Source organism: Pelecanus crispus, chromosome 1, assembly GCF_030463565.1.
Source record: "Pelecanus crispus isolate bPelCri1 chromosome 1, bPelCri1.pri, whole genome shotgun sequence".
Classification (NCBI taxonomy): Eukaryota; Metazoa; Chordata; class Aves; order Pelecaniformes; family Pelecanidae; genus Pelecanus; species Pelecanus crispus.
This window is the reverse complement of record NC_134643.1, coordinates 194,763,735-194,791,129: the sequence shown is the minus strand read 5'-3', so window position 1 is coordinate 194,791,129 and position 27,395 is coordinate 194,763,735. Positions and strand designations below refer to the sequence as shown.

At 41.3% G+C, this 27,395-nt stretch overlaps 1 protein-coding gene across 1 annotated transcript; it reads left to right on the top strand.

Moving 5' to 3' along the window:
* The first annotated feature begins 12,619 nt into the window (after positions 1–12,619).
* Positions 12,620–26,403, top strand: ESD (esterase D). Its single transcript, XM_075710302.1, has 10 exons — positions 12,620–12,637; positions 13,393–13,449; positions 14,110–14,185; positions 15,136–15,224; positions 16,959–17,057; positions 19,782–19,906; positions 20,947–21,066; positions 22,930–23,028; positions 24,959–25,126; positions 26,199–26,403. The coding sequence occupies exons 3-10, from the start codon at positions 14,118–14,120 to the stop codon at positions 26,277–26,279; spliced, it is 849 nt and encodes a 282-aa protein (XP_075566417.1). The 5' UTR covers positions 12,620–12,637; positions 13,393–13,449; positions 14,110–14,117; the 3' UTR covers positions 26,280–26,403.
* Positions 26,404–27,395: the final 992 nt, after the last annotated feature.

Below are 27,395 nucleotides of genomic sequence, written 5' to 3'. Positions count from 1 at the left end.
ACACTGACTCACCCCACAGGCCTCAGCCTCCACACCTGGGTCCAAGTGTCGCGCTGTAGCCCCAGTGCAGCAATGCCATGCATATCATCCATCAGCTCGTGGCCATTAATGGTTCCCCCCCCCCCCCCAAAACTGGGAATTTAGGATCACCTGTTAAATCAAGTGGCACACATGCTGTGCTCAACGAGGTGGTTTATGTGGTCTCTCTGGCTCTAGGTACGCTCGGTCACCACAACCAAACCGAACAGCTTCAGCAGAAGGAAAAATGAGCTCGCTGCTCCCACCTCCCTACGCACACTCCACTCACGCACAGCGCCGTGCAAGGGGTGCGAGCCTGCACCTCCACGCAGGCACAGAAGGGATTTCAGGGGGAATCTGCTAAACACAGCTGAGCATGAGGACCACTGTAGTAGTAGGTGGGAGCAGTGATTTTCCACTGTTTCCTGACCAGTTTGATATAGACCCTAAATTAGGGGGTTTGAGCTGAGGACAATGGCCAGCTCATATCACAGAGGCCAGCCAGGCAAGTGCTGGCACTGGTGGAGGACAAATGGTCCAGGGCATCCCATGAAACATGGTATTGAGATATCTCCTGCTGTCCAGATGTCTCCACTCCACAACTGGAGTGATGGTTTTGAGGATTCACCCTTGGGAACAGGCACCCCAGGGAAGAAGTAGGCAGTAATAAAACCAAAGGTCTTTTGTGAGTAGAGGTCTGAGGCTCAGGATCTGGCACCAAACCTGATTGTCTTCACATGATGAATACTGACACAGGATCAAAGGACTCTAACCCTGCGTGTGAGGGGAAACACAGGTGCTTCCACCAGTAGAGGGAATTGCCACATTTTGTGCAGTTTGTGCCCATCTTGATGCAAGCATCTCTGGCCTTGCAAGAGAAAGAAGCAAACAGGACAGACGGCACGGGTCCTATTGCCCATTTGTGCCAGGGAGCAGAGCCAGACTGCATACTGTACAACGTATATGGCATGCTGCAGTTCTCCAAAGCTCAATTCCTCCCAAAACTCCTGAGGGTCCGGTTGCTGGTCTGCGCAGCCTCCTCCACCAGCTTGCGCTTGATAAACTGTTACTGAGCATTTAACGTTCTCTGCTTATGCTCTCTGCTTACCGTCTGCATTTCACCCATGTGGCAGAGCAAATCAGCCCCCCCTGTTTCTCTTTCATTTCACCTTCTGTTCCTCTTTCACAATGTCAAATTGCTCAGGTTGCAAATACTGACAGGGAATGTTTCACTACAAACAGGGAGGGTTTCAATTACTTGCTTGATGTTTCATTAGAAGATGACTCTGAACAATAATTTTTCCAGCTTATTAAAATGAAACCTATGTTTTGGACCTAAGAGACTTGACAGCATTTCTTTAATTGACAGCTGGAGGTAACAGAACACTTATTTTTTGCTTAGAAGCAGGGATATCTTATGCCTGACATTTTAATTCTGCGACCACTCAGATAGGTGGTTTTATTGAGTGATCAGCAGATTTTGCCTCTCAAAGCCAAGAATGCACAGCAGATAAAGACCAGTATCTCCAGCTCTTTATGGACATCTTTGACAGTTTAGTGAGGCCTGATTCTGCCACCTTGCACCAAAATGTTAATAGATTTTTGTGTGGTTTGCCTTAGTGAGAATGACAGAGTCAGCGTCTGAATTTGTTCTATCCACCATGCCAAATCTGCGGGAGGTCATTCATCAGTAGATAGCAATTAATAGAGTCATTATACTGCAGGCAGATGACAAAGTTCAGCCATTTTAAACCAGAATTTATAGCACTGGGCGCATGCTTGGGATGAACACTACAGTTTAGTACGACCAGCTTCAGAGCAACATTTCCATCTTGCAAAAAAATGTGAGTGTTTTCATTATGCATCAGACTGGAATGGAAACTTTTGTGATTTTCCAGGCAAAAAAAGAAGACATTCACACAGACTAGCTCAGAGGTTAGGGCCTCCCCCTACCTTACAGGAAAAGCATGCTGAGTCAGTCTGTCATATCTGCATCTGAAAAACCTGCTTTGTCTGAAAAAACGTTTTAATCAACAATTTTTCAAGTAGATTGATATTTTATTACTGTTAAGACTGCATCTGAAAAAAGTCCAAAGACATGAAGCTCACCATGTATCTCCTAAGCTGGTGTGCATCCTTTATACACTTCAGGGTAAAAAATCTTATGTATCTATCCCATCCAGCCAACCATGCACTGTACTTATGTAATTATTGCCAGACAGTGAGATGCATTCTATTTTGAATACCTATATGTTTGCTTATGTAAATACATAGAGAAAAACATTTGCTGTATTTTGTAATGTTAATGTAAAATGGTGTTCCAATGCTTTATTGTTTTGTCAGATCCCACTGCTAGTAAAGCAGATTAAAACATTTAAATGCCATCAGTTGTTTTATAAACTGGAGGTTTGTCTTAAGTAGTTTTTTTGGTTTCATTTAATTTCTCCCATACATATTCACAGTACAATGTCTGCTGAAGGTTAAAGTAATTTTAAATATCTTGCTGGACAAGGAGAAAGAGCATGTTGCAGAATTTAACTGTCTCAGTAAACTGGTCCAAAATGAGCCATTGCAATCATCCTCTTTTTCTAAGGACAGCCATTCTCCTACTGAAAAGGAACACTCTTTGGATAAGTACATATAGCTTAAAACATTTCAGTCTCAGAAGCAATGTACTTGCAATAGTAATAATCCAACTAAATTAATTTCACTAAGAAGTAGCACTATAAGATTAAAATTAATAAGCAGCATAAATAAATAGCATTGTACAGTTGCACAGACATAAATAACACCTGAATCACAGAAACACAGTGCCATCTATTGGTAGTATTTCCTTTCACAAACAGTATTAAAATAAGAAACCAAAATGGATTTTGTTACCTTTTTGTTTTCTCCATCTTAAAACCCAAATAAGTTTATTCCTCCAACTGATGTTATAGCATACATGCTCTTGTTTACAACTGCAATGCATATCAAAGTAGTACTGCTGCTAATAAGAAATCCCCCCCAAACCGTGCTGTAATCTTAAGGTTTCATCAAGCTTTATAATGTGTAGAGAAAAGCATACAAAGGCATATTTTTCACAAGTTATCAAACAAAGGGAAACAGATTGGTTTAGCTACAAACCTGTGAGGCACCATAGGGTGAAATGTGGCAGATAAGATCCCTGAATTGAAAATCCACTCTGTTTTACCTCTGTAGTACTAGACTACTGTACGTAGGCTCCAGGGTGTCATAATTTCTTATGTTCTTTGGAAAACTCCTTGCCAGCTTTACCTGCTGTGACATACTTTGCACTGACCATTGAAAGACAATACATTTAACTTATCCATCTGGCACTTCAAGCCATAAAAGCAAAGGTATTTGGAAAAGAAGATATTTGGTCTTCAGATTTATAGTATAATCTTCTGAGGATGCTCCTTGAAGTATGGCAAAAGGATCTTCCAAAATTTTATATAATGCAGTGAAGTTCTTTGATATACCTGCATCATTGATGTGTGAGACCTGGCAAACAGGCACAGCAATTCAAAAGCCTCCTTGATTGAATCTTATTATGTTTAATGTAATTTAATCACATACATACCATGTTACCTGACCCTGAAAATAGTTCTAACAATGGTCCTGCAAAACATAATTAATTATGTCCAAAGTTATTTTACTACACAAAAGCTTAACATTTTTCAGTCAGATTGAAATCTTCATTTTACGATAAAGAAAAGCTGACAAACTCAACGGTTTTATCCAAATTCAGTGTGTCAGTTTACATATGTAAAGTTACTCATATTCTTAGTGTTTGCAGGACATCAGTTGGGAGTAACTGCATCTAAATTGCTTGGGTTATATCTCTGTGTAACCAGTACAAAGCCATGCAAAACAGGTGATGGTAATAGTTGTGTGAATATTTTAACTACCAAATTCCTATCAGAATGGAAAATTAAAAACCAATGCAAACAAAGCATTTTAGGTGGTTGTGGAGAAAAATTAGAGTTCATCATGGCCAGGCACTGTAATTCTTCAAGTGCTGGACTTGTTTGGGTTTTATCTAAAATGTGCAAGGTATTATATTTTAAATATGACTACTTTGCCACCCTGGGCGTGGACAGGGTGTGCAGAGAATCAGACCTCTAATCTTTCCTTATGAGATCTTAATATATAAGTAGAAAAATTTTATCTTTTTTCTTTTTTTTTAATTAAAAAATATCTGTATTCACACTGGGGAGACTTGGAAATGATCCTATGTCAGCAGACTTCCTTATGGTCATGTGTCAGAAGATTTGCCTCAAATCAAATTGTCAGGAAAAAGATAATGAAACAAAAGAGAAAACTATACAGAGATTATATAAAGGACATAAACCAACCTACAGATGTATTCTCTGAAGGGAGTCAGCATGATGTGCATCAACACAGTCCCTCATCAAAGGCTCAAGAGAAACTAACCACAAGTTAGGGCAGAAAGTTCTTGCATGGTGAAAGAACACCTGGGAGATAGGAAACAGGCAAGGCAGAATAATCAGTCTTCACCACGGAGGCAGGACATCAGTGAACCCTACGGGGGTCTCTACAAAAAGATATATCAAAAGTGACAGCATGCATCATGGAGACCTGATTGCAAAGACCACATTATACTCTGTGATGGCTCTGGAAATGGGAGGTGAAATTCAAAGTAGAAAAAGTAAGGTGATGATGCATTTTGGGGGGGAAAAAATCAACTCTAGCTTTACATACAGAATAATATGCTCTAAACTGACCATTACTACATGGGAATGAGATCTTTGTGTTATGGTACTGTGAAAAAAAAGATCAGCAGTAGTTAAAAAAGTATTTGAGGATAACTGTAAAGGGTACAGAAAAGGGCCACAAGGACAATCAAAATTATAGGATATAGGATGGCTTCTATACAGGTAAATACCTAGATTAGGACTCTTAAAAGATTGGGCAAATTCATGAATCCAAAGAGAGCTCTTTAACATAGAGATGATAGACATTTCTAGCCAGAGAACTGAAGGGATCTCAGACTGCTAGATGTTAGCAGGTGCTCTCTGGAGCTGCTTGCCAAATGCTTTTGCTCTTGCTTCTCCCAGCTTGTGCTACAGGGCATCTTCAAAATGGGGTGTTGGGCTGAATGGACCTTTGGTCTGCACAACTACAGCTATGCTTTTGTTAGATTTCAAATGAAAAAGTGATCTGTATATGAATTTAATTAAGCAATTCCCCATTATTCTGTTCCTGCTCTTCCATAAATATTTCTGCAAGGGCATTTGCAATCAACCTAAAAAATCTTAAGGACTTAATTTGTAAATTTTTAGGTCACAATTCACTGACAATACAAATATTGGTATTTTGTGAGTTCACTGTTATTCTTCCCGTTATATGATGAGTGTTCTGTAGCAACAGAAAAGATTGCTAGTCTGAAAATCCTTAAACACTTCTTCACTGCTGTCAGGAACCCAGTAATAAAAATCATGTTCATGCAACCACACAACTGCTGCAGGAAATGGAAGCAAAGAAAACAGTAGTTAAAATGATGGTTGCCGAGTTTCCAAGCAAATTTACAACACGCTTGTTCTGTAGTCTCTGCAGCTGAATAATTTGAAAGGACAAAGATGTTTGGGTGATTCCTGCCTCTTTGCAAAAAAAGCAAAAGGGGTGCGAGTTGAAAACCTCATTTTTCATTGAGTCATTTAGGCTGGGAACTGCTAGGGGTCTGCTAGTTAAGTGTCCAGGTCTAAGCCAGCTGACCAAGATCCTAAAGGCAATGGAAAAAGAGAGGCAGCCTAAAATGAGGATTTAAGGCAAGTGGAAAGAAACACCCTTTGGAATTGCCTACGGGAGAAAATCCCAGCTTTCAAATCCCATGAGTATAAAATAGCTTCATTCACAACTAACAGCAGCTATAACGTAGCCACATACATCGCTTTTCAAAACTACATACTTGGGACTGATGGGGCTAAGGCTAAGCCTAGAGATGTGGTATAGGGCACAAAGTGTCCCACTGTAAGAGGACTATTAACAGTCACATTTGGGGTCCTTGAGGGAGAACATAGACTATTTGCTGACTGGGCCTTTTGAGCAACAATCACCTGCGAGAAGGTGAAAAGATTGAACTGTGCCATCTTCTGTTCTGCCCAAGAAGCAGGTGGGTGATGGAAGAGGAGCACACTGTGCCAGTTTAAGTGAGTTTTCACCTTACAGACTTGCATCTAAGGAAAAAAAAGGGGTAAAGAGAAACATGTTACACAGATTACTGCAGTCACTGTCAGACTCCATTCATATTTATTTATCCTTACAATTCTTTTGAGGAAAAGGCAACTAATGCTGGTACCTATTTGCTGATGGGCAACTGAGGTACAGTGAGATAAAATCAGCAAAAGAAGCCACTCAGTGAGCCAGGAGTAGAACCCAGAACTCAAAAGACATGGGTGAGGGTCCGCTCCCTATGAGGCTCTACTTCCCAATGCTGAGGGAACAGAACTTTCCAGAGGACATCTGGGAATCTGCAGTTCTTATTGACACATGAAAAAAAAATTCCTAGCAATGCAGTTGGGATTTGTGTGTTTGAAATGAGTCGGGTCTGCTTACTTTAAGTTTGAGGAACCAGCAAAAGTAGGAAGCAAAAGCAGTTTATAAAGGCACTTTCTGAGCTGAATTACAGCAGTCGTGAGACCCTGAATGACCCAAAGAAAGACAGATTATCCCAAAGTTCCTCTTTGACACCTCTCATGAGAAAGAAATGGTAGTCATTTGGGAAGCAGCACACAGGGGCCTGAAAATTAATCCAAGGCAGGATATCTGCTTCAGAAATAGGCTCGTGAAAGAGATGGAACTATTCAGGGTCAAATGAAGGTGGAAAATCTCAGGATTTAGAAGCAGTCTAGTCCAATAGATACACCACCAAAGTATTTTGAATTGCTGCATATAACTATGATACAATAAACTGTTATTTTCTTAGCTATATATCTCAGATTGCACTCCATCTCATCATCCAGGTCATTAATAAAGACACTAAACAGTCTTGTCCCTCCTATCGATCCCTGAGGTGTGTCACTCTGCCAGTTGGATTCTGCACTGCTAAGCCCAGCAATCTAGCATATTTTTCACCCACCTTATTGTCCACTAATCAAGCCCATATTTTGCCAGTCTCACTACAAGAAGACAAGGAGACTAAGAGAAGTTGTTGCAAAGCCCTTGCTAAAGCCAAGGTATGCAACTTCCACTGCTCTTGCTTTGTCCATTGAAGCAGACTTCCCATCAGAATGCAATTAGACTGGTCAGGTGTGCTGTGCTCTTGGTAAATCCATGTTGGCTATTCCCAATCACCTTCTTATTCTTTGTGTACCCAGAAATGGCTTCCAGGAGGATTTGTTCCATTACTTTCCCAGGGATGGTGGTAAGGCTGACCTGCCTTTAGTTTGCTTGATCTTCCTTCATGCCCTTCTGGAAGGTGGGTGTCACATCTACCTTTTCCCAAACATCAATAAGACCTTCTGGATTGTCCCGACCTTTTAAAAATGATAGAAAATGGCCTTGCAATGACATTGGCCAGTTCTCTCAGCACCATCTAATGCATATCCACAGGAGTTAAGTGCTCCCAAACATTGTCCTCTGTTCTGGCTAATACTCACCTGACAGGCCAACTTTATCAGTGAAAACTGAGGCAAAAAAAGTGCCACTGAGTAGCTCGTTCTTTTCCATGTTCCTTGTCAGTAGCTCCCCTGCTCCACTGAGCAGTGGGCCCACATTCTCCTTAGCCTTCCTTTTGCTGTCAGTGTACATAAAGAAACCTTTCTTGTTGCCCTTCACATCACTTCCAGTTTCAGTCCCAGCTAGGCTTTGACTTTCCTAACTCCATCCTTGCATGCTTCAGAGATGTTTCTATATTCTCCCCAGGTAGCCCATCCCTGCTTCCACTTTGTGTAGGCTTCCTTTTTGCATTTGGCACAGTAAGAAGTCTTTTCTTCAAGCATGCTGGCCCACGCTCAATTTTCTGCAAAGTGAATGGACTCTTCTTGTGCTTTGAGGAAGTTGTCCTTGAAGATCAACCAGCTCGTCTGGGCTCTCCTTTGCCTGCCAGGGTAGTCTCCCATTGGACCCGGCCAATAACCACTATTTGCTCTCCTGAAGTTCAGGGTTATGACTCCATTTGTTTTGCTCACTTTCAGGCACTATAACTAAATAATCCCACATATTAGTGAGTGAAAATTTGTTCCCTTCAAGGTTTAGTCTTTTCTGTGATTTCAGTTACTGAGCCTGAATCAAATTAAATGAGGACATTCAGAAGACCACTATCTTTTGTTAAAATTCAGATCAATCAAGTTTTTTGCTATTTCTCTTGGGGCAATGTGAGCATCTACTTTTACTTTTTCATCTTAAATGATGTTTGGAATCTTCTGACTCTTTCATTGACTGTAATCCCCCTAGGAACCACACATATTATTGAAATAAATGTTCTTCCTGCTGGGGATCTCGTCAGTTGTTCCAAAAGCCATCTAGGCATGTTACCATACTCAATCTTTGACAGCAATAAAATACTGCCTTTTCCTCAGCACTTTTAAAAGCCATGCTCTTTAAAATAATCTTTTAAATAAGGAGTAGATGCAAGCTCATGTATTGTAATTTTGCATGACTCTTTGTCTTACATCATTATAGATAATGGATTTAAATAGTCCTCACAAGAAGAGTTTATGATACACAACTTAAAGCTTCTTTCTGCTATTTTGATCCTGAATTTGACAAATCACTTCAAGTCTATGGCCTGAACTGCACCCCAAGACAAAGAAAAAAAGTCCACTGTACTTGTATTACTACAAGGCTTTTGTAGGGATCAAGAAATCCTAGGAATGCCAGCTGGTGTTGCTGATCTTAACTTATTCCCTCAGACCTAAAGAAAAGCCTGTCTCCTGGGGAAAGACAACCATAAGCCTAAACAAATAGCATGTATGTCTCCATCTCTCCTTAGGGCTCCTATTAATAAGGCAAGCCCTAATGTTCTACTAAATTATTTGTTGGCTGAAATGGAATTTAAATATATGTTTTGGTGTTCTCCAAGTCAGACCTTAACTATTACATTCCTGTCAGCCAATATCTTTCGTTAGCTGCAACTATATCTCAAATTTTACTTGAATATCTTAATTTAAAATATCAACTTCAAAGGCTCAGTAAATCCAACATGAGGAATTTAAAACTGTAAGTGGAAAAATTTCTCAAAGAAGCAGACCCTTTGTAAGTTCAAAATGAATTGGTACTAGAAAGAAACAGAAAATAAAAGACATAATACAAATACATGTAGTCAATTTACTATAAAAAAAAGCAAGACTGCTTCATTTTTAATTGTAAAGCATTAAGAGGAAAATACTTTTCGTCAGAATTATGAGGCAAATATACCTCACTGGATTTAATATCAGTTGCAACGTGTACTTAATTTTGCATTTTTCTGAAATGATAAGAAAGTATTACTAATATTTCTTACTCACATTACTGTAATAAAAGAAGCATGCTTGTTTGTTTCCCTGGAAATCCAATCTCAGTCACACAAGAGATTGTGTAACTTGACCAAAGACAAATTCACAAAGCTGCTGAGGGGAACTTCTCCATTTGCTAATCTGTTTAATCAAATTAGGTTCTTATTACAGACTGGATATTCTTTCCTATAGAATTAGAAAACTTGTAAAGAACACAAAAAGAGGAGACAGCTAGCATCGACACCACTGTAACTTGCATTACAGTGCAAGCAAGACCAAAGGGCAACGCTGCTTCCCCAAAAGACCTATGGACTCAAATGACACACTAAGTCTCTAACAAACAAAAAGGAAATAATGAAAGAAGAAATGGAGCAAAGCAGGAAAATCCTCAATGTAGGCAGATAAAATAAGTGAGGGTGTGTAGTGTCTAGTCTCTGCCATGGGTTTTGTTTGCTATGAAGCACCTTGGGCAAGATGCGGAAAAAGTAAAGAACGGCCTTGAAGGGATGGTAGTTAATGACATAACAAGTTGCACCCAGGTGAAATCTTGACACTGTGGAAGGAAAGAAAAGAAAATAAACTTTGGAAGATCTAATTTCCATCTAAGACAAAAGGTAAGGTAGATGGATGTGTTAAAGAAGGGGAAATAGAAAAAGAAATCAATAATAATGAAGTGGCAGAAAATTCTCCTTCTCCCTGTGTAAAGTTTCTCCCTTCAAAAGCTAAAGACTTGAAGCAGATTGTGTCAATACAGCCAGCATGAAATATACTGAGGGATAATACTGTTACCAGCCATATATGTTGCTTGGAAATGACCGATAGCATGGTATAGGACAGTTTAAGACAATTTAGACAAATATGACATTAGAACCATAAATTACTAAATTATCAACAATTACTGTAACGAACACTGGAAAAGCTCTTTACAGAAAAGAACAACATACAAATAATCTCCTGGCAAAGTAGACAGTGAAGTGTGACTTCAGTGTTCTGAATAACCAAAGTGAAGACATGATCACATACAAAAAGTTGAGAAAAAATTACTTAAAAGCACTAGCAGAAGGTGGAATCCACAGCTATTAGGCAGAAGAGGTTAGTAACTACTGTCCTTAATTCAGACTATCGCAACAAAAACATTGGAAAAGCGTGTACCCAGATGCATGGCTGAGGAAAATGGTTACGACACAGCTCTCACATTATTTACCTATGCATTTACTTCGGTCATTTTTGACTGAAAAGACATACGAAATGATGCTTATATCTTGACATCATGGAGACGTGGGGAAGCCAGATAAACTCATCAGCAGACTGCCAGTTGGATCCTTCTGAACATATCACTCTGAAACAGGAGCAAATGGGACAGAGGTTATCTAAGGGACTTGGACAGGAAGCACAGGAACACATCAAAATCTTACCAGCATCAGTGCTGAGATAGGCAGGTTTTATACTGACAAGAGAGAAACAACTAAAAACAATTGTAGACACCATGGAAAACAAGATGTGCATAATGACAGCTGACTATATATACAAGAGAGAAAACAGACTGGCTAAAGTTTAGATTAAATAACAAACTATCTGGGCAATCAATATCTTGCTAGTGAGAGTAGGACATTAAGAGAGCTACAAAATGCACACAGAGATGGAAGGAACAACCTGAAGAGTGTTTGAGAAATACTAGTGAAGAAACACACTTTAATTTGCTTAATGGCAAACTGAACCTTCCAAAAGAAAAACTGAGAGAAGAAAGTTTAAACAGCTCAGAGATAGACTGTTTGTACCACCTACATCCAAGTACAGACACAGGAGAGGAAAGCTGCTCTGGAAGGTCGGATGGGTGGCCCAGGTCCAGGGTCCGGCAGCCGCAGCCCAAACAGATCTGCTGGGGAAGAAAAGGAAGTAATGGGGGGACAAAGTTGTCGGTACCGTGCCTTGCTAGAATTAGGGATTCAAAACAGAAACAAATTATTGTTGCATCAGCAAAGTAACAGATGATCAGACTGCAAAATGTTATGGGCAAAAATAGTTACTGCTAACACAGTACATGCTAGGAGACTAAAAAGAGGGAGTGAGCTTTGCTGAGGACGTGTTTTTGGTATCTGATGGGCATGTTTAATTGCAAATTCAAAAAAAAAAAATGACCCTTTAATAGCAGCAAGTGAGAAGAATTTGGGTTGTGAATAAGAAGAAAGTACTGCCAGTTACCATCTTTCCTTTATGATCTTGCCAGTGAGCTGTCATGACAAAAACTACCTAGACTAGAATTTGGTTTTATTATAAAATCAGGAGTCTGTCAGGTGGCAACTGCTATGAAATTGCTGAAATAGTGAGGAGAAGTAAAACATTTAAAACTTAACAATGCCACGGTCCAAGCCCAGGCTACTTCCCCAACTTTTTTCCCCTTGAGGTTTTGGTGGTCGAGGGAAAATAATGCTCGGAGAAGTACTTGCTGCTTTGAACGGCTGGCCATCACCAGATTTTCTGGCTTAACTTTTCATTTCTTTCTTCATTTTACAGTTCCAAGATTTTCTTCTTCTGAGCTGGGAAGGCAACCTCTGCAGCATTGGGGCACAAAGGTGCCAAGGCCGCCCAGCCGCTCCCCTCCAGCCCTGGGCGGAAGGACTGGAGAAGCGCCTGAGGAAGAGGAGGAAGAGGAAAAGGAGGAAGAGGAGAAAGACGAGGAAGAGGAGAAAGACAAGGAAGAGGAGAAAGACGACGAAGACGACGAAGACGACGAAGAGGAGGAAGAGGAGGAAGAGGAGGAAGAGGAGGAAGAGGAGGAAGAGGAGGAAGACGAGGAAGACGAGGAAGACGAGGAAGACGAGGAAGACGAGGAAGACGAGGAAGACGAGGAAGACGAGGAAGACGAGGAAGACGAGGAAGACGAGGAAGACGAGGAAGACGAGGAAGAGGAGCAGTGCAGCACCCACGACCCCCACAGACACAGCAGACCCCCCCGGCTCTCCCCAGGGGACGTGTACTTGAGCTCGGAGCAGGCCGCGGCCCAGCTCGCACCGCGGCGGCCCGGAAGCAGCCGCCCGAGGGCCCCGCCGCAGGGCCGGGGGCGGGCCGAGGCCGCAGGCGGGGCGGGGGGAGGCCGCGCCCGCACAGGGGCCGCCCCCTCGCCCGCTCCGTCCGCCGCCCGGCCCCGCCGCTCCTGCGCGGTAAGGGAGCAGGGGAGGGGGCCCCTGAGGCGGCGCCGGGGTGGGCGGCTGAGGGCGGGGAGCGCGGCGGCCTGCGGCCGGGCCGGGGCCTTGCTGCGGGGGGAGCGGGGCGGCGGCAGGCCCCTGCGGGCCCAGTCGGCGGGCGGCCGCGGGGAGGGATCGGTGCCTGTGGGTGTACCCGAGGGCGGGGGGGTGAAAATGGAGGTACGGGAGTGCCTGTGGGTGTACCCGAGGGCGGGGGGGTGAAAATGGAGGTACGGGAGAGCGGTGTGGTGCAGCGGGCAGGACTGGTTGTGTGGAAACAGCAGTGGGCGTCCCGGCCGGGCTGCTCCAGGGGCCCCGGGCTTGATGCTGCCGTCGGGATGGGGGTAACGCGCTCCTGCGTGGGCGCCTCTCGACTCCAGCCCCACGGGGGTGGTAGGAGACAAGGGACAGGCCCTGAGGGTGCTGCGTGCGTTTTCTTTTTCTTGCCCGATGCACCACAGGAGCGCGCAGGAGGGAGGGAGGGAGGGAACGCTTTCATTTTAACATTTGTTACCTGGTCTGATGTGTCCAGGTTTCTCCTCAAGATTTTCTTGTCTGCCGGCCCTTCAGGCCTCTTCCCCTTCCAGCTGCCTAGTTGGCCTTAATGTCCATGCAAACAGACGGCGTCCCCATTCGAGTCAACCTTCCCGAGTTCCCTTAGCAAGTTTGCTGTTTTAAAACTCCCATGACTCTTTGCTTGTGTTTTTCATACTGTTCCCTGTGGAAGTAAGCTGCCTGCTTCCTTCTGAGGCCTGTGTTTCTGCTGTCCCCCAGACTTTTAGAACAAGGTAATTAATTTCCACCAAAGATGATTACAGTCCTCAGTATTGTGTTCAAAAAACGTGTAGATGTGGCACTTCGGGATATGGTTTAGTCTAGTCTGCCCTTGATTGGTTTAGGTGGGCTTGGTAGTGTAGGTTAATGGTTGGACTGGATGATCTTAAAGGTCTTTTCCAACCTAGACGATTCTATGATTCTATGATTCTGTGAATTAGTGGCTGGATACTGGCACACACAGCAAAGGAAAGGTGGGACAGGTTTATCACCTGCACGGTCATCGTGGAGGTAGCAGCCTGGCCAGTTGCCACAGGGAGCTCCAGGCTAACCACAGCACGTGACATTTCTTGCCCGGTAGCAGCATTGGTAGACAAAGAGTGAGCTACAGTTACTGCAGAGGTAAAGGTGATCGGAGATGTGGGTCTGTAGGAAAGCAGGAAGGCTTTGTCAGCTCTGCTCACAAGAGTTCAGATCCCCCTTCCCTCCATTTCTACGGGCAAAGAGAAGGTTAATGAACAATCAGAAAGCATTTGCAGGAGATTCTTTCTTCTGGAAAACTGTGACATTAAACAAAGGTGCTTCAAGTTGTATTCAACTTTTTTGTTCTCATAACTCACTATAAGTCCAGGAATGTTTTATTTTCAAATTTAACTTACTCCTTTTCTTTGCAGTTAGAGTCATGGCACTGAAACAGGTTTCCAGCAACAAATGCTTTGAGGGTTTCCAGAAGGTGTTTGAACATGACAGGTAAACACTCCAAAAGCACCCTAGATGTTTAGCACAGGGCAGTGAATCCATACTACCATTGTTGTCAGTGTTCTAAGTCTGCAGGAAAATAGTGCGTTCTCACTAACATCCATATTTCAGTAAGGAGTGCTGTCTACTGCTGCTTTGGCTGTGTTATTGTATTTCGGTGTTAATCTTTAACATGTCTAGTATACTTAGTGCTGCAGATCTGAGATGGGAAGCCAGTATTTTTACCTTTGAAAACGCAGCTCCATTACTTTGGGTTGTCATGTTTGCAGCAGAGAGAATCCCTGTGTATACAAAGTTCCATTCACTCTACTGGATATTTCACTTCTATGCACACTTAAAAAATGCTGTGAGCAGACAGTTGCAGTAGATGGATTCTTGTTTGATAAAGTTGAACAGAAAAACATTCTTTGTTTTTCATTTCTGATCCAAAGAAAAAAAAAATCATTAGTTATGCTTAGGTAAGCTTTTCTTGACAATTTTAGGCTTTGGTATTAATTGGGCAATCGGTTAGTCTGTAGACTTAGCAGTCTGAAAACTTCTCTTGCTGTGGCATGCTGTGCAGTGTATGTTCTGCAAGTTGTGGATGTTTTCTTCAGTAAAAATTACTTCCCAATTTAATAGACAATGCTCAAGTTAAATATTGCTGGGGTTCGAAATTCAATTTTCAAACTGTTCCCACTTAGCAGCACTGCAAAAATGTGGCTTATTTGTAAGTCTCGGTTTTAAATATATTCAGAACAAGGTAGGAAGGTTAGCTGTTGTCAATTCAGGAGGCTAAGGCTGAGTTTTAGAATTGCTTCTCACTTTATTTAACTTAGTATAACAACTAATTCACTGACCAAATCTCTCTTTGAATGAAATGCATCGATTCAACTTTCTTTTTTTAATGTTAGTGACCTTGTTAAGTAGTGGTGATAACAAGGAGTATTTTATTACTACAGTGCAGAGCTAAAATGCAGAATGAAATTTGGAATCTACTTGCCTCCAAAAGCAGAAACTGGAAAGTGTCCTGTGCTGTATTGGCTCTCAGGTAAGTAACATGAATTTTAGTAACTTAAAAAAGATAATCTTAAGCATGTTTAAGCTACTGCGCTACAGTTACTAAAAACCTCATGTAGAGGTACCACAGTGGCAGCTCTTGCATTCTACAAAAGATCGTCTTCTGGAACTTGCATTTACTTTGAGTGTATTGTGATAAAGTTGGATGCAGCAGGCCTCAGGGGGTAGCCTACCAGATTGTGTTCTAAAATGCTCAGTGTTCAAAATGTTCTACCCTTTTGTCTAAAATGTACATACTTTTTGTTCTAAAACATATTTATTTAAAGGTTCTGCTGGAATGCCTTCCTGTTGGGACACCTCCTGCTTCCCTTTGTCTATGACAGACTGCTTCAGCTAATAGGATAGGGGGCAAAATATAGCCCATGGGAGCCAGCAAATTTGTCGTCTGGATACCGCTTTATTCCGAGTGCTATTTTGCGGGAGCAACTGGTGAACTTGGAAAGCGAGGTGCTATTAGAGTGAGGTAACCCTGTGGGATGAGAAGGGGCCAGGGGCTGAAGACGGTTGTGTGGCAGGAATGAAGCTGTCTCATCCACAGCATTGTTTCTTCGTCTCTCCAGCTCCTGTGGTGTCCTATCCAGCTGCTGTCTTGCTGGATGTAAGGCAAGCTGGGATGAGACTGTATGGACGAACATGTGCTCCCAGTTATCCTGGCTTTGTTCCTCTGCCCTATTCCTGTCATTTCCCACAGAGTTTGGTCTTGCACCAAAAGTGCATAAATAATGTTAAGGCATGGCTTTCAAAATGGTCAGATTTATGTTGGAGATGGCTCCAGGATTAATTACTTTCATCCTTTTTTTTCTATTATTCAAAATGAAAAGCAGAAGCTCTGTCTATTCTATAATTTTAGGAGTTGCTTTATTGAGACTTTTGTTGGGGAATTGACTGGTAGTGTGGAGACTATATTCTTTGTATGTATTCATTTCACAAAATGGCTAGGAGGTCGGATTTATAGAATGACAGTGGACTGGGTAAAATGCTTACCCTTGAAGTTGGAAGCATCAAAATTGTGTGAAGAGCTCCGAGTCATGCAGCACATATATTTTTTTGAATCTAAACCATGCCGTCTTGGCTAGTTTATCAGTCAAATTAGGTTATTTGCAACTTGTCCTCAGAGAAAACTAGAGTTGTTAACCCCTCTCAAATGGCACAGTGAAGAAGAACTGAAATATTGGTGTGCAGTATTATTTATTTGTAATTGGACTTCATCTGGGCCTGCTGCAGTGTGAAAGACATAGATTGCTGTGGACTTTGGAGCCAGAGTGCTTACAGGCCTTTATCCTGTCTAAAGGATGTAGGATTTGTCTGACCACATATATAATTCTGTAATGCAAACAGCTGAAATGGTGGTAGAGAGAAAAACATAATTGCAGCGTTAGATGTCAGAAGTTAACAATGTTAACCTTAGCAACAGTGTCTATAGTCAGTGGATTTAAATACACAGTACTTGAGGAAACTGTATATGCCACATGAGTAGGCACTCAAGGGGGTACAGAGTACACATTGCCCTGGTTTTGCTCAAATGTTAGTGTGACTAGATGTGCAAGTGCAGCTGTGTCTGTTTCTGTGGATTACTAAGAAAGACTTTTCCATGTTTATGGAGATAGGAATCCCTCTCGTTTTTCAAAACCTTTTCTGCCAAAAAGGTTTGTGAAACTGGTATACTGTGAGCAATGTGTAACCAACGATACTTTTCTTTCTTTAGGGTTAACTTGCACAGAACAGAATTTTATAACGAAAGCTGGTTTTCAACAAGCTGCAGCTGAACATGGCCTTATTGTAGTCGCGCCAGACACAAGCCCACGTAAGTTTTAACAAGAGACATGATAACAGTTGTTACGCTGAAGTACAGTCTTTATCCTCAAAGAATGGAGTGCTGCAGTTTGCTACAAAGTGTGTTGCCCACCGGAGTCAGAATATGACCTCACCTCTATATCTTGCATTGTTTGCTAGATTATGTTGTCTATATTCTTAATAACCTGGTAGTGAATGTTTGACATTTGAAACTCTTTTATTGTCATAGCACTAAAGTAAAGCAAAGGAGCCACTGGGCTTAGCACGCGGGAGGAGAGGGAAGAAAAGGAAAACAAGAGGCCTGTGCTATCAGAGATGCTTGCCTGCACTTTGTGGCTTTCTGAGACTTTTAAAAAATGTGCAGAACTCTGTTGTCACACAAAGATGTAATGCTTACTCTTTATTGTATTCTGTCTTCTAAAGCCTATTAAATACATGTCTCCAGAGGATTCCAATACTTAGGAAAGCAAACCAGAAACCCTTCCCCCCTGCAGCTGCAATAGGCTATTGATGAATGGCTTTTTAAATGATGGGCTGTTATTTGTACAAGGCTGAGCTTATGTGTGGTATGGGAAACCTGAAAATGGTGGATCTGCAGTTACTGGAAATACAGCCTTTAGGGGATTCAGTGTATTATGCTTAGTATTTGCTGGATTCTGCCAAATACTCATGAGTGCTGGATGCAAAGGTGGCAGTCTTCTAGTATTTCCCAAGCTTAGTGAGTCAGATCTCAACACAGGTAATATGGGAATGAAGTGATGTTCTTTCCAGAAAATATTTTTCACATCTAGGTTTTGAAGTTGTGTCAGGTCAAAGAACAAAAATGCATGTTTCTAATGACAAAGAGGGACAGAAGAGCAAAACTTGTGTATTAATGAACTTCACACTTCATTGTTGCTGTTTGCTGCAGAATAGAGATGGCAACTAGCCTTTGCATTATTGACATTGGGTAATTATACTGGGACTTGTTTTTAGTGGTGTCTGTGTAAGTTGTCTCTATCAATGTGTGACTACATTTGCATAGTTCATTGCTTTGTCCATTTCCTTTTAAAACCCTCTTTGCAGCTTCTCTCTTGCCTTTTAGTCTAAAAACTGATCAGGATTGCACTGCTATTTAGATGAATTTCAGTATGTGTTTCATATTATCCTCTTAGATTTTAGCTCGGAGACCCGAAATGTTCTTAAATCTCTTTGAGCTGTCTGGAGAAACAAGGGAAGAGCTGTTCAAATGTAATCTCAAAGAGATCTGAGCATATGTAGTGAAAACGCTTATATGTGCTTTTTAACTGTGTAGTTATGACTACATGAGAATTACGTTCCAGGAGCTAGGAGATGTATCTGGATGGGGAAAAAGACTGCATGAAAACATGAAATACCTGTCATCACAGACCCTCTGTCAGGCCCTGGTAGACTTTACTTTTCCTTCTTCATAGGGGTTTGCTTTTCCAGATAGGTGTGCTGAGCAGTATTTTGCAGGTTCCTTTACAAATTTCCTTTTTCAAGGCTTCTCTTAAGTTTCTTTTAGCAGAATCAGCATTGCCTTCATTGCCTGGCAGGACTTTCTGAGTTTTTGCCTACCTCCGAGGGACCAAAGATAGGCTTTTTATATCCAATATGTTGTGTAAGCACCCCTAGTCCCTGTGACTGCTGAACTGTTAAGTTACAAAATCATTCAGTGTTCAAGGGCACGTCACTGGAGCAAATTCAACTTTAATCCTTGTAAAAATCTGATTTCACACTGTGACAGGGTGGCAGGTATCTCTGCACAAATTGTCAGGGACTGTCAAATTACACAGGGGTTTGCAGTGTACTCTGACAGTGGTGAAAGCCCATGTAATTTTGGATTACAGAAACTAGAAACATTTTGGAGAAAGGGAGGCCGTTATTTCCTGTCACATACACCTTGAAATACTACATTCTGTTCTGCAAACCAGGCTGGTAAATCACAGGCTAATCAAAGGGAGAGCAAGAGAGGATTGGATGGGATGCATTGATTTTCAAGGAGACATCTGCAAATTTAGCTTGAAAGGGTAGCCTTGGAAAAGAGCATACAACCCTGCAGTTACTCGAAGAAGAAATTACTTAAGTTTTATGGGTAGTTATAGGTGGGAGCAATGAAATGAATTGCAGAAAAGGTAGAGTTATGTACTTAAAAAATGATAGGAACAGTAAGTGTTATTATGCTGTTGAATCTTAAAAAGGGAGGTGTAGCAGACATTATTTGAAGCACATAAACTGGTCTGGACACACCATTTCGTGATATATGGTTCTGTCCTTCTGGGGGAAAGAAAATTTTCTACAGTTTCTGTTTCTCACATAGTTTCTTGTACTTGATAGGATGAGGTCCAATAACTGAAAAAATAACTGAAAAAAGTTGATAGGACCAATGAACAAGTGCCAACTTTTGAGTAAGTCCCTGGGTAAAATGGACGAAGCTTTACAGAATTAGTTTAGGAGACATCTGTATGTTATGTTTATTTATGAAGGGATACTGAAACAAGTTAGAAGTCGGATACATCTATAGGTAATACGTAAGTGGCATTTTGAAAACGTTGAAATAACACTTGAAAATGCTGTACTAATGAATGAAAATCTGAATTGTCTTATGGTTGGAGGGGTAGAGACACATTGATTGAGAAACTCGTGTCCTGAGTCTGATTTGTATGGCAGATTCTCCAATTCTAAACATCTAGTAAAGGAAAGACAGTAACTATAGAAAGAACTTTCATGGTAGGTGGCTGCAATATTGAAGGAGAAGATGAAAGCTGGGATTTTGGCACCGGTGCTGGTTTTTATGTGGATGCCACTGAAGATCCTTGGAAAACAAACTATAGGATGTATTCCTACATAAAGGATGAGGTAACTTTGCTGGGTTCTCTTGGTGGTGTTGGGTAAGGTAAAGAAGGGGTGTGGTTCAGTCACGCTCTTTGTTCGTAGCACCAAAGCTTGCCTAAGGTGATCTTGAGAGCCTATGGATGGTTTGTCATTTTCTTGCTTTCCTCTTTTATAAAAAGAATTTATTATTTCTTTTTTAATCCTTGATTAGTTCAGTGATTGGATTTATCCAGTTGTTAGGCCTTTCCTCACCAAACAGATACCGTCGTAGAAGTGAGGAGGGAGAGAACCGCAGCACAGAGATGCTAACACCTGGCAGGGCTTGAGCGGGAACTCCTTGAGTCTGCTTTCCTGCTGGAGATGCCACAGGGCTGGCCTACACCTCTAATCCTGATTCGTTAGTTGTGCAATCTCTGCTCTTGTAAAATCTCTGCTCTGCTCCTTCTGAAACAACCCACTGCATTTCACTGCCCCAGTACTTCAGTTGTATTGCTCATATAGACTGTTTTCACTGTCTGTCTTGGGAGGGTGGGCTGGTGGGTTTTTTTGTGAGTTTTTTCTGTTTGTTTGTTCATTTGTTTGGTTTTTTAAACTGTGTGTGAAAGGAGATCCTTGAGATCTGTATTAGAAAGGTGAGTGTCCAGCTTACTCTGCATGTGGTTTGTGTGGTCGGGATTAAAATTAAAGTCGATGGGAATATGGGCAGCAAATGATCTCCCAAGAACAATTTGTCAGTCTGTTCACTTACAGAAGCACATACAGATTTATGTATCTGTTGAAATAAGACTATGTTTATTAGGAAATTCCAACATTCCAGGGTTATGATAGATTTCTGTAGAGATACTTGGAGTTACTTCTTATCAGATGAATTATTTCCTTTTGATTTTACAGTCCTGTTCAAATTGCTTTCAGGCCATGATCACAAATGTCAGGCTAGAAACAAAGATGTGCCTTTGGTTTCAATGGCTTCCTGCCATTAAAACGTGTTAGTTATTTATGTGCTTTTTTCCCCAAACATACTCAAGTTGCTTTAATGTTTTTATTACACTGTTGTTCCTTTTCAGCTGCCTAAACTAATAAATGCCAATTTTCCAACTGACCCTGAACGGATGTCTATTTTTGGGCATTCCATGGGAGGTCATGGAGCTCTTATTCTTGCTTTGAAGAATCCTGGAAAGTACAAAGTAAGATATAATAACAGCTTATAGAACAGAATCATAGAATCGTTTAGGTTGGAAAAGACCTTTAAGATCATCCAGTCCAACCATTAACCTAACATCACCAAGTCTACCACTAAACCAATTAAGGGTAGAGTAGCATATGAGTATATGCTATGAGTATATGAGCATATTAGTATATGAGGTATACTGAGGCTTATACAGATTTCTATAGAAGTGAAGAAAGAAAACATAATACCAAGTTCTGTTATAGCATTAAATGTATAGTTTTAGTTGTAGCAGTTCATTGATACCTAGTATTAGAATATGGAAAATTACCAGACACACCACTCTGGAATGTGCGTATCCGTGAAATAAAAAAAAAAAAGTGCAAATTCTAAAAGTTTAGAAAAGTTCCGTTTCTTTTGGATGATGCTACAGCTCTTTTAAACCAATTATTATATTTAAATGTAAACAGGCTTCTTCTAGCTCTGGAGTTAATTCATGCTGCCAGTATTGTCTAGAAATCTGGCTGTGTGATTTTCTATATCTTTTCAAACCTTGTCTTGTTAATTTTGGAGCTTTTATTACCAGAAAACCTTTTTGCCACCATTATATGTGTGTTTGCTCAGAATTTACTACAGAGTCTATTAACTCCAACTGATAGCATGTGTAACTGTAAGCACCTGAACTGCACACAGGATAGTATCTGGAGGACATTTCCCCCCCAGCCCTTTTTTTTCTCCCTGAGATTTGCATGTCAGCATTCCTAAAGATTGATTTTTGGAGCATTTGAGGTATCTGAAGTTGTGTTCATTTGTATTCTACTTCAGCCTAAATCAAACATGCTGGAACTGATTTGCCTTTTCTTTATACTCATGAGGGTTGAAAGAAATTTTGTTGTTCTCCTTGGAGATAGGCTTATGTAAAATGCATTTCTGAGGGAGAACCAGGCATTGGTGTTTGAGAGATGAGGGGCTCTGCCTTTGAGGATCAGTCCTTTTGTGGGCTGTCCTGGCCTTGTACTTTGTGGTCAGCTGCTGCAAAAATGGAACTGCATTTTTGAAAATAGTGTAACATGTCCTCAGTGTTATTAGCTTGTCATTATAAGCGAGTTGAATGTAAGAAAAAGCTTTATTTTTATCTCTTCTTTTTGTCTTTTGGAGCCAGTAGTTCAGAAATTTCCATTTTAACTGTTGGCACTTAACTGTTAATTGTATTATCTAAAAGAATTAAATGTTAAATTGAAAATACGAAAATCCAGGAGAACTGGCAATGGCTCAGATGGTTTGTTGCTATTTCTTGCAAGACATGAGTGGAAATATTGATGTCCTGGGGCCAAATCCAAAAGAAGAATGTAAGAATAGGGCTTGGACTTCTGACACCTGTACCTGGAGTTGTGATCTGAAATGCCTTTTTCTTGACCCCTGATCCTGGAGGTACCTAAATTCATGAGACACTGTTGCATGCTTAGACTGGCTGAGCAGCCCCATGCCTCAGGCTTTTGTTATGCTCTGCCAAAATCCAGTTGGAGGTGAAATGGTCCCACACTCTGACCGTGCTGCCCCAACAGTAGACTTGAGATCCTTCTCTGCTGCTTAAGGGAATTCAAGCCAACATCTCCCAACAAGGAAAGGAATGGGGCATCTAGCTCCACCTTTTGTAGCTTGGCTGATGTGCAAAAAGGAAAGCAAAACTGTGGGGCTAGAAGGAACAAGTAAGAGGGAAGTAGGTTAATGGTTAGCACACCTAGCTCGGAGGGTTGAGGGAGCCCTGGGTTCTGGCAGTAACTTCAAAACAGTTTTTGAAAAGGCTTTTCATTTGCTTGTTAGTTAGCCAGAATCACTTTCCTTAATTCATACTTTTTTTTCATGCTTGCTTTCTGAACAGTCTGTATCGGCATTTGCTCCTATCTGCAACCCAATTCAGTGTCAGTGGGGGAAGAAAGCCCTTGGTGGATATCTGGGATCAGATGTAAGCAAATGGGAGGTATGTTTTGCAACCAGAGTCCTTTAATAACACATGAATGAGTGATCTTTAAATAGATCACAGCAGGAGGCTGGAACAAAAAGCTGGGGTGCCTCTGAGCTGGTACTGCTGTTTTACTACGCCCCTAAGCATGGATAAGCGTTTTATGTTTCTGGTGGGTATGACTTGCTGTTGCCTGACAGCACTTATAACAAATGTAACGAGGTAGAAGGCTTTCATCAAATTGACTAAATTCCTCCCTGTTTTATGAAGATCTTAAAATTTTAAACCATGACAATTTTAAACACTGGGCTAAGAAGAATTATGAGCCGTCTGAGACTTTCTCTAACACTTGAAAGCAGTGAACCGTTTAAAAGAGAGTTCAGCTATGGGCTCTCAAAAACTCAGTTCTCGGTATACAAAACAGCTGGTTTTTGTAGTGGCCTGAAAAGAGAGACTGCTACAAACTGTTCAGAGACTGATGAGCCTCATGGCATCTGCAGGGGCAGCCTGTTGCACGCAGCTAGAAGAGGAGCCCATTGGATATTTGGAAATTGGAATCCTGTAGAACAGGATTAAACCAGACAGAGTTAGACTTTAGCTCCAAGGCCCTAATTTTGAACTCTAAGTAGTCTTATGTGAATGGCTAAGATACAAAAATGTCTGTGTGCATGTTGCTGCGTTATTTGGGCAGCCCTTCAGTATTTTTATTCTCAGCATAAACACTGCACTGTATTTCTAGAATTAAGTTAGAAGGGATCATCATGACCAGGTACTCTGATTTCCTTGTAAATAAACACAAGCTGCAGTTTAATCCCTTGTAAATTGGATTTAACTATTTCTTAGGAAGACATCCAGGTCTCATTAAAGCACTACAGGAATGGAGAGCACTAGCTGCTTTCACAGTTGTTAATAGAGTAGTTTGTATATTTAGAAATCACCAGTTAAACTTGCTTACACTTAACATAATGAATTTATTTTGGAAGAAAAAAAAAAAAGTTTTCTGGCCCCTTAACTTGCTTTGGAGCTCTTCTGCAAACCCAGTCCAGTAGATCAACAGCAGGCATCAGGAATAGACTTAGACCTGCCTTTGGCACGGATATACAACCTCTGATCTCTGTATTTCTGCTTAAAATTGCCACGTAAATATGTGCAAGGATCACTTTATACCATGGCCACAGTGCTTGGCTGAGTCCAAGTTCCCATTTCCATTGCAGTGTCATTTCTGGATCTGGTGGCATCCTGGAAGCATGGCTCTGATGCCTTGGTGTGGGACTTCGCATTTTGCTATCTGTTGGTGATCAGTTTTCTCCACGGCCTTAAACACTTCTCTATCTTTTTAAAGGATCTTTTTTTTTTTTTTTTTTTGGACCATGTACCAAGCACAGGACCGCACAGGAAACATGTTCCCCATTCACAATTATGTTTTGATACATGTATGTTAAGAGTCATAATTTATGCGGCGTGTGCCATTTTTGTTTCTCAGTTATACAAAGTTTTCTTGGTCAAATTATCATGGTAATCTTCAGGTTAAATGCCTTCCATGAGCATAGTTGTGTTACGCTGGCATTTTCACCTTTAGCTGCCAAAATAGTTACATTAAGATGCCAAGTTATTTTGGGCTCTAGTTTCTGTACAAGCATGTGAATCAGTACTAGATTATTTTGCTGTTCTTTGATTCTGTATGAATTTAGCCCTGGGCTGGATGTTCTGTTTGGTCAAACTGGCAACTCGGTAATTACTTAGATCATACTATTTGCCCTTTTTAAAACATGGCTATTACTTTCTGGTTGTCTGGAATTTCCCCAGTTTTTTGCTCTTCCAAAGTGTAATTTGCTGTCCTGATCAGTATCACCCAGTACTCTGTATATGCCGTTCTTTTCTTGCAGTCGGCAAATCTGACCCAGTCTAACGTATGTAACTGAATGTTGTTTCTCTTTTATTTCTGCAGGCATATGATGCTACACAACTTGTGAAGTCCTATCCAGACTCTCATCTGGACATCTTGATTGATCAAGGCAAAGATGACCAGTTCCTATCAGCGGGCCAGTTATTGCCTGATAACTTCATCGCTGCCTGCACAGAGCGGAAAATCCCAGTAGTCTTTAGACTACAGCAGGCAAGTTGCTTCTGCAGTCCTTGATTGTTGGGTTGTTGCTTTTTGGTTTTGGGGTTTATGTGGCAGGTAGTGAAGAGAGTGTCTCTTAGTGGGGCGTGGTCTCACTTACCTGTGAGTCTGTCCCCGGCCAAGTGAGGAAGGGGGTGTGAAGTGACATTTCCTGTCACACCAGCCATCAAGGAGTGCAATATCCGTCAGATTCAGCTGCATTTCACCACTAGGTGGGGTCACGATTTTGGTTTCAACAAGCGATCCGTTGATGGTGACTCAAGCTGCCAGTGGTCGGCTGAAGAAGCAGCATTAATGATTCTTAAGAAGTATCACAAGCAAAGTGACAGATGTACTTTTGCTGAATTCCTTATCTGTACTGTGGGCATTGTGTTCAGTGTAAAACTTCGTGATTTAGTTTGTATGTGTTTCTGTAAATCAAGAAAGGTGTGGAATTGCTTGAAATCTTAGATTCCTTTAAACACCCAGGCGGAAGGATTGCTCTTTCCTAGAGTGCAGGGACCCAGAACAGCACTGTCCTGAGAGCGCCAAAGTCTGTAAGCGACTGGGAACGTCAAGCCAGACCCAGTGTGGAAAATGAGGGATTCTCTTCTCTGATTTAGCATAAGCCCTGCACCAAAAGATACAGTTAGTGCTGACAAAGTGGATAGTTCAGAGGTTTACATGTCGTTTTAGCATAGTGCTGGAGCAGCAATTCAGTTGTGGGCTGTGTTCTCCTTATACCCTATGTCTTACCAGTAGGACAGTGCCAGTGAGCGGAGCTGTTCTCTCCGATCGCATCCTGCTCTGCACCTGACACTTGCTGTTACCCAGCTCTAACTTACATGCCCAGATTAGGACAGGTTAAGGTACATTCTGTTTGTTTAGCTTCCTAGTGTTCGTATAGACTTAGCCTGCTAGTTAGGTATCCTTTACAGTTTTTATATAGAATACATGTACTTTTGATTTCTTAAAAAAGATCAAACCAGAAGAGTCATTAACTTTCCTAGAAGAGAGCGTAGCATGATTGCTTTATCATGAACTATATTTATTTGCTGATTTCTTTATTGTCATTCTTTTCTAGGGTTACGATCACAGCTATTTTTTCATTGCTACTTTTATTAATGACCACATCAAACACCATGCAAAGTACCTCAATGCTTGAACCATTTGGATGTGAGCGTCGTCTGTCCAATATGAATCAAGGGATAGAGGTGAACTAAACAAAAAATCATTTGCTGAAGTAGTGTCTGTAAAATGGAGCTCATCTGATTGTACTGCTAAGAAAAATAAAAGTCCCACTTAATTTGATGTGTGTGCTTTAGAGTAAGTATTTTGAATGTTCTTGCATGCTTCGAAAACTCGACACCATGAAGGTGCATGCTGCATTCTAGGTCAAAATGGAAGTTAGCAGATGAGTTAGTTTCAGACTATGAACGTGGGTGTATACTCGGGACCTCAGGACAGTTCCTAGAGCGACTACGCAGAGACTGTGAATAACAACAGCGTGCCTCTTCAGCTAATTAAATACCAGGGTTCACTTCATCACTTAATGCTGAAGGAAGTTGTTAGCAGTACAACCAATCAAGCTACTTAATCCAAAGTGTTTGGTGTATTTTTCCTTGTCTTGTCTAAATACATTCCAAGGACAAAGTCTGATGGAGAACACAGACAGAAGCTTGCTAGGCAGAGTGGTTTACTGGCCTGTGCATTATTAACATCAAACAAATAGTCTGAAGAGTATTTCATGGATGATACTTAAAGAAAAGAAAGACCTCTTACAAACCATGTGAAGGAAGAAGTCTGTAGTAAAGGAGGGGTTGGGTTTGGTTTTTTTTTTTTCCTTCCCACTTGCCTTTGATTGTTGCTGAGTGTGAAAGGCTTATGGTGCATTTCTGGGTTTCTTAGACGTAACAGGACTGAGAGGAAACTGGTAGATAGATCTGAAAAAAGCAGTCCCTATCTATAGACAATCTTGATATCTCATTGTTGAAAACGAGTGTGCTCATTTTACAGAAGATGACAGAATTTAGGCCTGACAGTTGTAGATCTAAAATAGTTCCCAGTGGCATAATTCTGCCAGCTACCTTGCGTGGGGCAAGAACACAGCTTGTTCCAGTGAGCTGTTTATCTTATGTTCAAGCAATCACGTGGAAACTCTGCTTTCCCGTGGTTCGGCTGAACCTGCATCGTTGCTGAAACTGTGACTCGCTCTTGCCTGAGGAAATATGAGGGTAGATGTAGGAGCGGTTTGCTTCTGTCAGCAATGCTGAATGCTCTC